Consider the following 17319-nt stretch of genomic DNA (forward strand, 5'->3'; position numbering starts at 1 on the left):
TGTGGTCTTCACATCGGTGTGGAGACAATATTTGTGAATCTAAATATATAATTAATATAAGATTAGTCCATTTTTATATTTGATACTTAAAATTGGAAAGACAGTAGAGTTTAGCAGTTAAGAGTACAGATACTAGAGCCAGAATGCCTGTGTTCAACTCTTAGCTATGCCAGGTGCGGTGGCTCATGCCTGTAATCCCAGCACTTTAGGGAGTTGAGGTGGGAGAATTGCTTGAGCCAAGAGGTCAAGGCTGCGATGAGCCGTGATCACACCACTGCACTCCAGCCTGGACGACAGAGTGAGGCCCTGTCTCAAACAACACAAAAAACAAAACAAAACCTCAGCTATGTCACTTAGCAACTGTGTGATTTGGGCAGTTATTTAACCTGTGTTTGAGTTTCCTTATCTTTAAATGGAAGTTTTAATAGTAAAGAAGTAAATAATAATATAATCTCAGTCAGAGGACTATTGTAAAAACTACGTTAGTTAATATGGCATTCTGTAAATGTTAGCTATTGTTATTTATGATATAATTTTACCTGCTTTTTAATGTCATAATTTTCACCATCTTCAGCTCTCATTTTTTCAATCTTTTCTTCTTGTTGTTTTGCCTCTTTTTCATACATCACTTTTTCTTTGACCAACCTATAAAAAAGCCAAAAATATTTCAGAAAATCAGCTTTCTCTCTAGACCATAAGAAACTGTGTAAATATAAAACATATTATATTTAAAATACCAAAGTAGATATACTAGATAGAGGGAGGAAGGAACAGAAGAAAATTAGTTTAGTCATAGATATAAGTATGATCCTCATGCTCTTAAGTCCTATACCTGCCTAACATAAGGGCAATCTATCAAAGCATGAAATTCTTTTTTTTCTTTGAGACAGTCTCACTCTGTCTCCCAGGCTGGAGTGCAGTGGCGAGATCTCGGTTCACTGCAAGCTCCACCTCCCAGGTTCACGCCATTCTCCTGCCTCAGCCTCCCGAGTAGCTGAGACTACAGGCACCCGCCACCACGCCTGACTAATATTTTGCATTTTTAGTAGAGACAGGGATTCACCATGTTAGCCAGGATGGTCTCAATCTCCTGACCTCGTGATCCACCAGCCTTGGCCTCCCAAAGTGCTGGGATTACAGGCGTGAGCCACCGTGCCCGGCCCAAAGCATGAAATTCTTAATTTTTAAATTAAAAACCCACTTCAGTATATTATAATTACAATGTAAAAGCAATACTCAAAATTAGTATATACCAATATATACTAATACAACTGTCTTTTTTTTAAAATATGTCTTCCAAACCTTTATACATGTATCTGAAACAGCACAATGATAAAAGCTCAGTTTACTGGCAGGGGAAAATTCAGTAGATTGCATGTCAAATCCAAAACAAAGAAAGACTGGATTATTTTTTAACAACAAAATCGTTTAACAAGTATTTATTGTGCATTTAACTTTATGCCAGACTTTCCTTGTGCAAGGAGCTGGGATAGATAATTTAGATGCAGTTCTGTCGCAGACAAGTGGTGGAAACAAACTAGTATTTACTTACTAAAGTAAGAAAAAGTATTTTAAAAAAAGTACATCGGGAAAAGTTTCAACAATAAGAAATATTGCAATACAAAGTTCTACTGATTATCCCATAGATAATCCAAGTTAAATTGATCATAACAGCTCAATCTTCCCTAATTCTGGTTGTTTAAAGTTTTAATATAAAAGAAAATTATAGTCTAAGAAAATATTAACATTCATATATACACAGTATCTAAAGAGCAGAAGAAAAAGCTTTCATAGCCCACATGCATTAAAAATAGCTTTCTCCATCTGGCTGTTGGCAAGATGGCAAGGATGTAGAGACATTGGAACCATCAAACATTGCTGATGGCAATCAAAACTGGTATAGTAGCTTTAGAAAAGTTTGACTATTCCTCAAAAAGTTAAACAGAGTAACCATATGTCCTGACAATTCCATTTCTAGGTACATACCCTAGAAAAATAAAAATATATGCCCACAGAACACATGTCTATGGATGTTTATGGCAACATTATGCATGACAGGCAAAATGTGGAAGTCCAATAACCAATGTAAAATGTGGTATATCCAGAAAACAGAATATTGGGCAATAAAAAAAAAAAAGTGCTGATTCAAGCCACAACATGGGTGAACCCTGAAAACATGCTAAGTAAAAAAGAAGCCTGACATAAAAGGCTACATATTGTATGATTTTATTATAGGACATATCTAGAACAGGCAAATCTATAGAAACGTAAAGTAGATTAGTGGTTGCTTAGGACTGGGGACAACGGGAATTGGAAAGGTGACAGCTAAAGGGTATAAGGTTTCTTTTGGGGGTAAGAAACATGTTCTAAAAATGATTGTGGTGATAGTTGCACAACTCTGTGAATATACTAAAAGCCAGTAAACTGTAGACTTAAAATGGGTTAATTGTATGGTATGTGAATTATATCTCAATAAAGCTGTTGGCAAAAAGGAAAAAAAAGCTGTGACCACAAAGCTTCAGGGGAAAGCTGCAAGTACTGATACATTCAAGCATGACAACTGAAACATGTGAATGTCAGACACAGAAATCTGCATTTGATTTACAATTTAAAATTGTTTTAACAATAATTTTCAATATTAAAATAAAATATACTTTGAGGTATAAAATTTTAAAATAAAATCATTAATGCATATCACAAAAGATATTTCTCTAAAAAAGTTCCCTTTAAATAGTAAAAGAAACTTGTTAGGACAGAGATGGCAAATTGCCAGCCTGCTTAAATGAAACCTAAAGATGATTTTATTTGACTCACAATGTTAAAAACAAAGAATATTTGTTTAAAAAAATATGTTGTCACATTAAAAAGCTGGGAGATGTGACATATACATCTGAATTTCTGGCTTCTCGTGGATGTTTTCATCAGGAAACATGAGGGCTGCGTTCCCACTACTGGCTGGAGCTAAGTGGTGGCTGTTGTCTCCTATAGATGGGTCACGTGCTATTCCTTTGCCCCAATTCACATAACTCCCTGTTTCCTTAACAGCCAGGCATTACAGTTGGCCTTTGCACGCCTTTGAGTTTGGGACCCGTGTGCATATTATTAACGCAACAGTATTATTATTGTTTTATTATCACTATCATTATATAATCATGATCATTATTCAGAATATCAAGGATATTCAGAAACTACTGGATTAGCAATGAGACTTTCAATACTTCTAAACCTGGTATGTGATTAAATTCCCCTAGTAATGAAAGTAGCTGGAATTGGATAGGCTATTAAAGAGAGGCCCATTCCATATCATCTTATAATTCAAAGACTTAAACAGGGGTAGGCAAACTATGGCCAGGGAGCCAAATCTGGTCGGTCATGTGTTTTTGTATAGTCTCAGAGCTATGAACAGTTTTTACATTTTTGAATGGCTAAAAATTTTTAAAAAGATTTGTCATATGAAAATACAGAATTCAAATTTAATATCCATAAATAAAGTTTTATTGGAACACAGCTATACTCATTCATTTATGTATCATGTATGGCTGTTTTCATGCAATAAGAGTAGAGAAGAGTAGTTGTGATAGAAAAGCCATATGGCCTGCAAAACCTAAAATATAATATCTGGTCCTTTACAAAAAAGGGTTGCTGCCCCTGACTTGAAAGACTTCCACTTAATTCTATCCATCACCTACTTAATTATATTAGCATTAACACACTACACCGAAGCCATTTACTTGCTAGGTCTTAAGTTCCTTGAAGAGAGGATTAGGTTGTATTCATATTATTTAATTGATCTTCCTACATAGTAGGCACTCAATGTTGGTTGAATGAATAAAAAATTGAGTCTAGAAATCTCACTATTGTCTTTTAACATTTTCAATTTAAAGATAGAAATATATATTTATAAAGCAATTCTGAAGCAGAAAAAAAGTGATTCACAAGAATTGAGCAATAAGAACAACATGGTAACTTTTGAAGAAGTATACAATAGAAGAGGAGGATTCCATGCCTAAGCCCACAGATAATTCTGATTGGTAATCCAAGTCATCCTACTTCATTGTGCTTGTCTACAGAAAACAGCAGCAACAGCTCCAGCAACACTAAAGAGTTAGTTAACTACCTATCACATGGGATAAGTAAAGGTGCTGTGTATTTGCATGGTTATTGGAATATCAAAATAAACACAAGTTACATTTTTGCTTAAAAAGTCGTATTTTGTGAAAAGGCCAAGGAAACAAGTTATTGAATACCGTGTGTTGCCCTGAAAAAGAAAAAAAAAATCACTCAGTGAGAACCCAATACTGCAAGCACGTAAAATTATGGTGAATAAAGGCTAGGGTAGGATGTGGTATGAGAAATAATAAAGGTTCCACTCTTAAACAGTACAAATCAATGTACTGATGACAAGTCAGATGATGCTAAAGAGGTTTTATAGAGTATATATACAACTTCTGCTTCACTAAATATCATCAAATTGCTTTCCAAAGTAGTTTTATCAGTTGACATTCAACCTGTAGTGTATGAAATTTCCTACTTCTTGGCATCCTGGTGAACTGGGATTGTCAGAATTATTAAATTTCTGACAATCAGAAGAGTGTGAAATAGTATTTCTATTATGGTTTGAAATATTTCTCTAATAAGGCTGAGCATCTTTATGCTTATTAAAATAGTATTAGCTTTCTCTCTAGTATTTACTGGATAAATATTTGTTGAATCAAGGAATTAGTATCTTCTGGTGAATTTGGCTCTTCTCTCATTTGTAGGAAAGGCTAAGATTTAATAAGAAAATTGGAGACAAGTATGTATTTTAAAATTTGTATTGATATTTTTCTGTAATGTACATATGTACATATTTATAAAAAATTATAAGAAAACAAAATTTTAAAAATCACTTATAATCACTACAGATTCAAAATACACATAATTTTGAAACCCAAAGAGGTTTTAAAAAAAGAACATTGTTGCTTTCGCCAGCCTTACCGGCCCGAACCCTCGTGTGAAGGGTGCAGTACCTAACCCAGAGCGGGGCAGAGGCGGGCCGGCACCCCCTCCTGACCTCCGGTGCCACCAGCCTCAAGATCAGACACGGCCCAGAACTTGAAGGACTTGGCGGGATGGCTGCCCGCCGGGCCCCGGGGCATGGGCACGGCCCTGAAGCTGTTGCTGGGGGCCGGCGCCGTGGCCTACGGTGTGCGCGAATACGTGTTCACTGTGGAAGGCGGGCACAGAGCCATCTTCTTCAGTCGGATCGGTGGAGTGCAGCAGGACACTATCCTGGCCGAGGGCCTTCACTTCAGGATCCCTTGGTTCCAGTACCCCATTATCTATGACATTCGGTCCAGACCTCGAAAAATCTCCTCCCCTACAGGCTCCAAAGACCTACAGATGGTGATTATCTCCCTGCGAGTGTTGTCTCGACCCAATGCTCAGGAGCTTCCTAGCATGTACCAGCGCCTACGGCTGGACTACGAGGAACGAGTGTTGCCGTCCATTGTCAATGAGGTGCTCAAGAGTATGGTGGCCAAGTTCAATGCCCACAGCTGACCACCCAGCGGGCCCAGGTATCCCTGTTGATCCGCCGGGAGCTGACAGAGAGGGCCAAGGACTTCAGCCTCATCCTGGATGATGTGGCCATCACAGAGCTGAGCTTTAGCCGAGAGTACACAGCTGCTGTAGAAGCCAAACAAGTGGCCCAGCAGGCCCAATTCTTGGTAGAAAAAGCGAAGCAGGAACAGCGGCGGAAGATTGTGCAGGCCGAGGGTGAGGCCGAGGCTGCCAAGAAGCTTGGAGAAGCACTGAGCAAGAACCCTGGCTACATCAAACTTCGCAAGATTCGAGCAGCCCAGAATATCTCCAAGACGATCGCCACATCATAGAATCGTATCTCTCTCACGGCTGACAACCTTGTGCTGAACCTACAGGATGAAAGTTTCACCAGAGGAAGTGACAGCCTCATCAAGGGTAAGAAATGAGCCTAGTCACCAAGAACTCCACCCCCAGAGGAAGCGGATCTGCTTCTCCAGTTTTTGAGGAGCCAGCCAGGGGTCCAGCACAGCCCTACCCCGCCCCAGTATCATGCGATGGTCCCCCACACCGGTTCCCTGAACCCCTCTTGGATTAAGGAAGACTGAAGACTAGCTCCTTTTCTGGGGAATTACTTTCCTCCTCCCTGTGTTAACTGGGGCTGTTGGGACAGTGCGTGATTTCTCAGTGATTTCATACAGTGTTGTTCCCTCCCTCAAGGCTGGGAGGAGATAACCACCAACCCAGGAACTCTCAATAAATTTTTATTACTTAACCCGAAAAAAAAAAAAAAGAACATTGTTTCTTGTTTGAAACAAACTCATTTAGCAGCAAAGTGTAATCTCAAATGAGGTAAAATGATTTATAGAATTTATGTGTACCATTTACTGTGAATAGTTATGTTTCACTGCAGAAATATTAATATGTATGATTGTAGATCACTTCTCTAGATGCTATTATGGAAATATGTATTACTTTTATAAAATTTGAAAGATCTGGAATTCACAAACACATATGGGACCAAGGGTTTTCAAAGGGATTATGGACCTGTATTAACATTTTGAGTATTGTCCAGTAGTCTTTTTCTCTCAACATATGTGTGTGAAAATTTGTATTTAGATATATAAAAACATAATTTGGGCCAGGTACAGTGGCTCACACCTGTAATCCCAACACTTTGGAAGGCTGAGGCAGGAGGACCACTTGAGGCCAGGAGTCTGAGACCAACCTGGGCAACATGGCGAGATTTTGTCTCTACAAAAACTTTTTAAAAATTAGCCAGGCATGGTGGCATGCCTCTGTAGTTCCAGCTACTCAGGAGTCTGAGGTGGCAGGATCCCTGGAGCCTAGGGAGTCAAGGATGCAGTAAGCTGTAATTGTGCCACTGCATTCCAGCCTGAATAACAGAGCAAGATTGTCTCAAAAAATATATAATACTAATAAATAATAACAAGTTGGATAATAATCACTTCCAATGTCATTAAATGTTCTTTGAAAATACAACTGTTAGTGATTGTGAAGTATTTCATAGTACTGAGATGACATCATATTGAAGTATTATCCTATTGGATATTTAAGCCATTCCCATATTATAAATAATACTGTGATGAGCATCCCTACCTACAAATTTTATAAACATGAAATATTTTCTTCCTAAAAAAATATTTTAAATACATAGTGCATAATGTGAAATTAACTCCTTTTCCAGTCAACCAGTGATCATTTCTTAAGAATTACTTTTTCTAATGATGTGATAAGTCAAACTTTGTCATTAGTTATTAGTGAATGACAAAGTGCAAATATTAAATCAATCTACTCCTATTTTAGCCTACTATGATTTTTTAGTCAAAGAAAATATGCCAGATTTAACTATTTAAACATTAATAAGCATATTAAAGTTTACACCACAGCAAAGTAAAATTAAAATGAGAGAAATGAAACACCACAGGAAAATAAGATAAATCTGATAGGTTCATTATATAACCCACAGGAGTTATAGACAGAACAGAAACAAAGCAAGTAAAGATTTTTTTTTTTTTTTTAAAGAATAAAATTTCCCAAAGCTGGAAAAGAAAAGCAATCTTAACTGAAAGGGCTTCATAAGTGCCTTTTAGAAGCACGCAGAATCCATGAGAAAAAAAAAACAAAACCCATCTATGTACATTAAGAATTTCCAGTGGCTCAATGCCTGTAATCCCAGCACTTCTGGGAAGTCAAGGTGGGAGGATCACTCAAGGTCAGGAGTTCGAGATCAGCCTGCCCAACATGGTGAAACCCATCTCTATTAAAAATACAAAAATTAGTCGGGTGTGGTGGCAGGTGCCTGTAATCCCCCCAGCTACTTGGGAGGCTGAGCCAGGAGAATTGCTTCAACCTGGGAGGCAGAGGCTGCAGCGAGTCAAGATTGTCCCACTGCATTCCAGCCTGGGCAACAGAGTGAGACTCCATCTCAAAAAAACAAACAAAAAAAGAATTTCCAGAGCTCCATAAAAATTAAAGCTTTCACAAAGAGAATAGGTCATCTGCAAAAGGAAGAATCAGACTGACTTACACTTCTCATTAATAACAGTAGATATCAGAAGAAGATGGTGCAATCCCTTCAAAGTTTTGACAGAAAATGATTTATAACCTGGATTTATAACTATAATAAAAGGTGGAGAAGAAAATTCATTAACTGACTTAAAAATTATTATTATTATTTTTTTGAGACGGAGTCTGTCTCTGTCGCCCAGGCTGGAGTGTAGTGGCGCCATCTCAGCCCACTGCAAGCTCCACCTCCCGGGTTCACGCCATTCTCCTGCCTCAGCCTCCCGGGTAGCTGGGACTACAGGCACCTGCCACCACGCCCAGCTAATTTTTTGTATTTTTAGTAGAGACGGGGTTTCACCGTGTTAGCCAGGATGGTCTCGCTCTCCTGACCTTGTGATCTGCCCGCCTCGGCCTCCCAACGTGCTGGGATTATAGGTGTGAGCCACCGCACCTGGCCAACAATTATTTATTAAAGGGCTACTATGTGCCAGGTATGATTTTATGTATCAAGGATACAGCAATGAGCTACAAAAATCCCTGCCCTATGGCACTTTTTAGTGGAGAAATAAAGAATATTAAATAAGCAAAATATGTAACACGTTAGATTGTGAAAAGTGCTATGGAGAAAAAGCCGTGCAGGAGGACTGGTAATACAGGGGGTTTGCAATTTAAAATAGGATTGTCTCTTTGAGAACAGGATACATGAGTTAAGATTTCAAAGAGGCAATAAGCTATGTAAATAACTGATTAAAGAAGTTATAGGCCAAGGGATCTATTTTTAGTTACATAAAAATGTAAAAAGTTGATCTACTATGTCACCTGAGAAATTTACTTAACATACTCCAGCAAATTGAAGATGAAAATCAAGAAAAGAAACCATGAAACCAGGAAGTCGTTGTCAACATAATCCCTAACAAAGGAAAAATATATCCCAAGGTTAACACTGTGCTATAGGCCTGGAAAACAATCAGTCTAAATGAGGATCTTAGTGTGAGCTCTTCTGGAAACATCTTTAAGAAGGATGGAATAGATTCTAAGGAACATGAGTAATAAGGTAGAAGATATTAATGATATAATAAAGAAGTCATGTTTTTTGTCTCAATTATAAAAATGAAAACAATTAGAAACTCCAGGAACCTCATGCCCCTGACACACACACACGCACACCCACAAAAGCACACATGCAACAAATGGTTATGGTTGTAATATGAAGCAATTGGTGAAAAAGAGAATCCATTTAACCTGGATTCATAAAAAGTCTTCTTTGGGCAGGCTAGTTCCCATGGTGCCTAGAACATAATAAGCAGTTAATAACATTTAGTTTAAGAAAAAAAATGCTGTAAAAAGTGGGTAAGATGACTCCTGATCAACTAATTAAAGTTTGGCATTTTATAAAAATTATACCAACACCTGTGTCATTAATTCCTTGTATTAAATCCCCGTTTGAAGCCTCTAGTATAATTTCCTTTTCCCTGTTATACACAGTTCTCCTCTACTAATATAGCTGATAACAAACTCTCCTGTCTCTGAAGAAACGAACAGTATATTTAAGATTTGTGTTGTGTGAGGGATTATGGAAAAGAAGAAACTTAAATTGAGGGCCTTATATGAACAGACCTTTAGGTACTGTATTGCATTTAATACTTATGACCCTATTTAAGTAGTATTATCTCTATTTTACAATCTCTTTTTAATTCTGCCTCTCCACAATGTTTTTAAAAGAGTCAATAAAAATAGAAGTTAATGAAGACATCAATATTTCAGAAATGAATAAAATCTAAGTTACTGTATTTCAGGAAGCTGATCAAAATGATACTACTAATGAAATTAAGCTAAAGATTGATAACAACACTGATGAAAGAAGTTAGGATGGATGAATGACATCTGAGGTTTTAGCATTTCCAACGGGCATCAACAAATCTGCTCTCCTAAAACTTTTTTGCCATTTGGTGAAGTTCAACAGTTATAATTTAAGAACAGACAGTTATGATATTGGTATATCGTGAAATATAATATGTAATGAATTTAGGCAAAAGCTTGAATCATTTGAGATAAATAAAAATTAAATAAGATGATAAAAGCAGCTAACACATACTGACCACTTACTATGAACCAAGCAGTGTGCCAAGGTATGCTAAATGCCACATATATCATTTAAGTCCTCAAAACAAACCAAACAGGTACTAGTATTATTCCCATTTTAGTAACTACTAAATCAAAATTAATGGAGCTTCAGTACCTTGTCCAAGTTCTCACATTTGTTAAGTGCCAAATAACTGTTAAACTCCATATCCTTAGCTACTAATTTAAGTAATTCTCAAACATTTGAACATAGAAGTCTAAATGTGTTCAATTACAGCAGGCATCATTAGTTGCCTACCCAGCAACCATTCCTCCACTTCTTACTTGCCAACAGATTCCAGTTTTGCTTATGATCAGCCAAGAAGTCATGCCCTTCAAAGGAAGAAACCAATCAGAATGATTTTACCCCCTTTTCCAAGTGATAGTTTAGGCATGTGAAAATGACCCAATTCTGGCCAAAGCTACATAAGAGACATCTGCTGGGGGTTCTGAGAAGGTTGTCATTGCTCATAAATGGGATATAATCCAGTTTCTCACCTGGACATTGTCACCTGTGTGTGACACCTGCCACTTGTGTCAGACACCTTGGGATCATGAGGAAATTCTGCCTAAAAAGACAGGTCAATCTAGTCAGAGAACTGCAGTCTTTGATGATGGTACTGAATTAGTAAACCAACCAACCATAAAAGCATCTTGCTTCTAGTTTTCTTATTGCAGGCGATAAATATCCTTATAGTTAAGCCACATACAGCTTTGTTTGCTGTTACCTGAAGCTAAAACATCTAAAATGATAGTCACTAAGCAGAAGATTGTTCTGTAAGTACAGAAATAATGCTTTCCTACTTTAGACTAACTCATTCTAAACAAATCATTTAGAAATTGAAGTATCTCTTATTTTTTCCCTATCTACAAATAAACATGAAGAAAGTAGATTAAATTACCTATACAATCCCCAGTTTTATGTTTTCCACTATATTAAAAAATGTTCCATATAAATTTTGTGTAAAAGTCTATATTTCACACTTAAAATTAAAATAGTGTAAACTTGTTTTTGCTTTTGGTCGAGTGTGGTGTCTCACGCCTGTAATCCCAGCACTTTGGGAGGCCAAGGTGGGCGGATCACCTGAGGTCAGGAGTTCGAGACTACCCTGACCAACATGGTAAAACCTCGTCTCTACCAAAAATAGAAAAAAATTAGCCAGGCATAGTGGTGCATGCCTGTAATCCCAGCTACTCGGGAGGCTGAGGCAGGAGAATCGCTTGAAACCAAGAGGCGGAGGTTGCAGTGAGCTGAGATCGTGCCATTACACTCCAGCCTGGCAAACAACAGCGAAACTCTGTCTCAAAAGAAAAACAAAAAGGCCGGGGGCAGTGGCTCACGCCTGTAATCCCAGCACTTTGGGAGGCCGAGGCTGGCAGATCACCTGAGGTTGGGAGTTCCAGACTAACCTGAAAAACATGGAGAAACTCTGTCTCTACTAAAAAATACAAAATTAGCCAGACGAGGTGGCGCAGGCCTGTAATCCCAGCTACTCAGGAGGCTGAGGCAGGAGAATCCCTTGAACCCAGGAGGCAGAGGTTGTGGTGAGCTGAGATCGCACCACTGCACTCCAGCCTGGGCAACAAGAGTGAAATTCTGTCTCAAAAAAACAAAAAACAAACCAAGACCACTTTGTTTTTAATAATCATGGTGGCTACTAAAGGATAATACCCAGAATAAATAATATTACCATCTATCTATATCACATTTTCAAAGTATTTCTGTAACTTACAGGATATTAGGTGTTAAATAGTAAAATATCAAGGCCTATAAACTGAAACTTAATGGAGAGTGGGAATTAAGTAGCTAGATACTAAATCTATAGACAATTATGGGGTAAGAAGTTTCACTGTGCTTCAAAGGAAACAATACGGCACCAGGAAGTGTATCCACTTACTACTTGGATGCAGGAAGAAAAAAGTCTACTCAATTGGAAAAATGCAAGTCAACTTGCATTAATTAAGAATTCTCACTAGTTCCTTGGTATGGAAGAACTAAGGCTGACATCAGAAGCTGATGATTTAGTGCTAACGGTCTATACAGTACAATGTACGTGGTTAAAATTCAGTGAGTTTTAGTCATTTTCCACTAATCTTTGTGGTCATTATAAAATCCCAAGTGAGATTTTTCACTGTTTCCAAACTTTTTGATAATTAGTCAAGATTTCAACAGTAAGCAAAACTAAGGAAGAACCTGCTACAGTATCCTCTCCTAACAAAACTTAAAATAAAACAAAAGTGTGCTACCCAGAAACACATAAAATGAGATGGGGCTGGAGATGCTGCTTGTTCTGAATGGAATGTCTCCTCTCCTCATCCTCTCCCAACCAACTCATTCTTCAAAACTTAACTCAAATAAATGTCCTGTCTTCCAGGAGGACCACTCTAACATCAATCCTTCCACTCTCCCAAGCTGACACTGTGGATCCTATGTCTATGTATCTTCATAGCATATTTATCTGCATCATCACAATAGGTTGAAATTGTCTACTTCGACACTTAAAAATAAATTCCCCAAGGAGTGGAAATATGTCTCATATCACACCTAGCAGAATATATGCCTCACAGATATATTTGCTGAATGAAATAACTCATAATTACCCTGCGTGGTAAGCAGGGCATCTATCGTCAGCCTCATTTTCAAAGGAGAACCTGCAATTCAAAGTGAAAGGCCAGCTGTCCAGAAAATGATGAAAACAGGATGTGAAATCATGACTTCTAACTTCAAGTGTCAATATTTTCTACATAAAATACAATCGCATGTTTAAAGTAAATGAAGCAGTTTTCAAAATTTAAATTTATTTGATCTGTTCCCAAGGTAAAATCATTCCATGGTTCAATATTTGAATAGTACAAAAGAATATACTGTGAAAAGGCAACCCACCACCTACACACCTTGCCCCCAGCCACTCAGTTCCCACCACTAGAAGCAGCATGTTCTCAATTTCTGATATCCTAAATGAAAGAAAATGAATGTTTAATTTCGTGGTATTTGTTACCTTACAGTTTCCCAGTAACCATTAATTAATCCATTAAACTGAAGACAGTTCAAGTTTTATTAATTGGTGAAGTAGAATATGTGCTTTAATTAATTTTAAAAAATAAGTTAGACATTTCATAAACAGCTAAAATGATGCATGTCAAACATAAAATCAATATCACTTTTTTCAATACTATGAATCTCAAGGATTAATAAATGAATAAATCTTAGAATGAAAATTCAAAAAACACAAATATAAAACTCATTATTTCACGAATCCTCTAAACTGTCCCTTAAAAGGTCCCTCAAAGGTCCTGAGATGTCAGTGAGATTAAAAAGTGCATACTACTGAAAGGGCTACTAAAGACACTGTGAATAGCTTCTGCTTGAGTTTATATGAGAAAGCAATAGCACCTCCCACAGCTGCTTCATCTCCATACAAAACACTCTGACAGTTTTAATTACCACCTAAAATCACAAATCTCTCTGTACATTTGACTTTTTATCCTCTGTCCAGACCCATATCTCTAACTGCCTTTATAACATCTCTATTTAGACATCCCCACTAGCAACTGAAGCAGGCTGAAAACTGAGCTCATCATCATCTCTCTCTAAAATGATACCCTTCCCAACTTGAGCTGTCAACATAGTAATCACGCTCTCATCTCACAACCTTTGCGATATCGTTCACTAGAAACCTCTCATTGCAACTGGTTTGACTAAATCTGAGAAAGACAGAAGGAAACACGGATGGATGGGGTAAAGTTCTGCATGTGAGGGGTTTTGTTTTGTTTTTAAGTGAGACTATACAATTACTAGATGAAGTAGGACTGCCTTGTGAACATAATGGGGAAAATAGCTAAGTTGTCTGCAAGCTCAATTTGAGTCAAGAGTATGATGCAGTTACTACACTTTTAAAAAAGCCAAGTCGGTCAGGCGCGGTGGCTCTCGCCTGTAATCCGAGCACTTTGGGAGGCCGAGGTGGGTGGATCATCTGAGGTCAGGAGTTCAAGACCAGCCTGGCCAACATGGTGAAACCTTGTCTCTACTAAAAATATAAAAATTAGCCAGGCATGGTGGTGGGCCCCTGCAATCCCAGCTACTTGGGAGGCTGAGGTAGGAGAATCACTTGAACCCCAGAGGCCGAGGTTGCAGTGAGCTGAGATCACACCACTGCACTCCAGCCTGGGTCAGAGAGTGAGACTCCGTCTCAAAAAAATAAAATAATTAAAAAGTGAAGTTTATCTTAGATGCGTTAAAAGAAGCGGAGAACCTAAAACATGGTACATAAGTGGTTCTCCTTGGATGAACTGCATCTGTACTTTTATTATTCATAATTTCCTTCTAAAATTGTTATATATAACTTAGATCCAAAAGCGATTTAAAGGTAGCATCTGAAAGAGGACACTGGCAAACTAGAGTATTAGGAGAGGAATATCCAACATCATCACTCTATTCTGTTCTATTCTGTGAAATAAATAGTTGTTTGTCTAAAACAGACAGATGATGGGCTATTTGGTTATTTCAAACTAATATTGATTATCATACTATTTTAAATGGGTGAAGAAAATAATGAATGGAAATGACTTTAGCTTCTCACAGATAATAAAAGTTAGCATTAGTCAGGATATCTGAATTTTATCAAACTATAAAATAAGCCAAATTTAATGATATTTCCTACAGCAATTATTCTTGGTGACCCATCAATTCAGGTTATTCTTGAAATTACTGATCAGAAAATTTGGGAGCAAAATCTGGGATTTCTTAGTTGGTTTCGGAGAACTCATGGCTTTCGGATTATTAGCATTATACAGAGGCACTTTGATATGTAATGTGTTTACTCAGTGTATTGAACTAAGATTTTGTTCATTAAGTCAAAATGGTTCAAGAAGAAGCATGTATGAAGATTTCTATTTTCATATTACTGATATTGAAGTCTTAAGTCCTTTTGTACAAAAGAATGACAAAATAATCATTATTAATAATTTTCATTCAGAAAAACGCAAGAGTTGCAAATAATTTTCACACAATAATCCTATCTGATGGTATATGTATACAGTGATTTGGTATATGTTAAAGAGTCCATTTTCAATGTGTATTTAATTTGTACTTTACCACATCAAAATTTGGAGTTTAAAAAACTACGTTATAAGTCCTTAACAGCTTAATTACTTTTAAATAAAATTTGGTAATGGTACTTGGCATACAGCTGTACTTGACACAATTTTAACAGCTAGGAAAGACTCTGAAGCCCTCCAAATCTTTCTTGTCTAAGTCACCTTATTTATAGCCTGTAGTTTAAAAAAAAGTCTATTCTTTATCAAATATTTCACCCTTTCATTCTTTACCTGTTTACTCAGAGTAAAATAGTCATTTTACAGCCTGATTTCCTGAATTTGCCAGTAAACATTGTTTTAAAATGTTGCATTTTCACAACTGGGGGCTTAAACAGGAGAACAGTGTTGTTTTAGCATGTAATAACATGAAAACTCTCTAACTTTATCTCACAAAAACAGAAAAAAATATATAAATTATGTCTTTCATGGCATTTGAAGAGCATCACAACTTTTTGCAAGCTGTTGTTCTACAGTCTTCCTGAACTATTTCTGATGAATTACTTGGTAGAATCTTTCAGGATCCTGACTGTGGATAGACTATCATGATTATACATATACATACATCTGTGACAAACACTTCTTTTTCTGGTCAATCTAAAAACCCCAAGTAATAACTGTAACATTTGGGATTAAACAAAGATACAGGAGCTGTAATTACAGCAAGCTGACTCTAACTTGTGTTATGTATGAGGGGAAAATCTGTCCTTTAATTGATCATGTAAATATAACCAAACTGCCATTCAATTGTGGTAACAACTGCTTTCTTTGATAGAGGAAAAAGGAATGCTCTTCAAAGAAATGTTAATAGACATGGCAAAAGTAAACGAAAGTAACAATGTTTTTATGAACAAATAAAGCTTTGGAAATACCAAATTCCAAAAATAAACTTTTGGAAATTCCAAAGTGTATTTGGAAGTACACTCTTCCCTTCTTAAAGGTTTCACATAATGACAGCTTTTGAGTTATCTTACAGTAAAGAAACATACTAAACTTTGTTTAACTCAACCCTTCTCAAACTAATTCGAGCACAGAACACTTTTCAACATGCTTAGTAAGAGCTAGTGAACCAGATTCCATCAACTTGGGAATCCAAAATGATGAAAAAGTAATATGTAAAATTCTGACTTTAGTGACTGATAAATTTGTTTCTAAATTTCTAAGGTGTAGTTCTATACAACATTAAATATAAACTATTCTGTTCAAAATTTCCAATTTATAAAAAATATCATATTATCAATTTAAATAAAATTGGTGTTTACATCTTAATGTGGCATTAACAATAACAAAATTAATACTAGCATATATCTCTCTGATAGTATAATATTAAATAAAACAAGGAACATTATAACTGTCCTATAAAATTCTAATTTAAATTTTTTTAATTCTAATTTAAAAAAATTCTAATTTGCTTACAACTGAATTCACATTTTAGTAGAAAGTAGCTATACCATCTTGTGTATTATCAAGAAAAATATTTAGTTTGAAAAATTACATAGTCACATTATAATGGCTGATGAAATGGGTTTTTTAAAAAAAATCCAATTCAACTTTTCCTACTGGAAGTTTATTTTTTACCTTAGATATACTAACTGAATGGTAATAAATGTCCAATGGTCCTTAAGCTACAAATCTTATAAAGTATTACAATTTTTTTTAAAAAAGGTAATTTTAAAGATAGCTTCATTAGAAAACGTTAACTAAATAACCACTTATAATAAAAACTGGGGCCTTGTAGAAACTTGAGTTTATGAACAAATTAGTACATAAAATTTGTCATTTATAGATCTCTAAACATTCATTAATAAATATCCACTAATTTAAACATCTGAAATAGACCAGATCATGTGGGGGATGGGTAGCATTTTTATTATGGTAAAATAGACTAAATATCTAGCTTTAATGCTGTGAGAAACTGAACTTTGAAATTCCCAACCATCTGATTTAACCTACTGGACTACTTGTTCTTCCAAACTATAATTCCTGGAAAATTGAGAATGGCCTTAAAAAAAAATACATGTAGTCCACTGTATGAAATTTTATTTTCCAGGCACT

General features: G+C 36.4%; 1 protein-coding gene and 1 pseudogene across 2 annotated transcripts in view; one reads left to right on the forward strand and one right to left on the reverse strand.

Moving 5' to 3' along the window:
- Positions 1-17319, reverse strand: part of TBCA (tubulin folding cofactor A) — a 74850-nt gene that overhangs the window by 16679 nt on the left and 40852 nt on the right. The window contains exon 2 of the mRNA XM_003261503.4: positions 540-645. Coding sequence (XP_003261551.1) covers positions 540-645 — 106 coding nt within the window. The remainder of the gene's footprint in view (positions 1-539; positions 646-17319) is intronic.
- Positions 5053-6297, forward strand: LOC101179036 (annotated as a pseudogene). Its single transcript, XR_177916.3, has one exon. The product of XR_177916.3 is annotated as a prohibitin-2 pseudogene (transcript).

This window comes from Nomascus leucogenys, chromosome 2, assembly GCF_006542625.1.
Source record: "Nomascus leucogenys isolate Asia chromosome 2, Asia_NLE_v1, whole genome shotgun sequence".
In the NCBI taxonomy this organism is placed as follows: Eukaryota; Metazoa; Chordata; class Mammalia; order Primates; family Hylobatidae; genus Nomascus; species Nomascus leucogenys.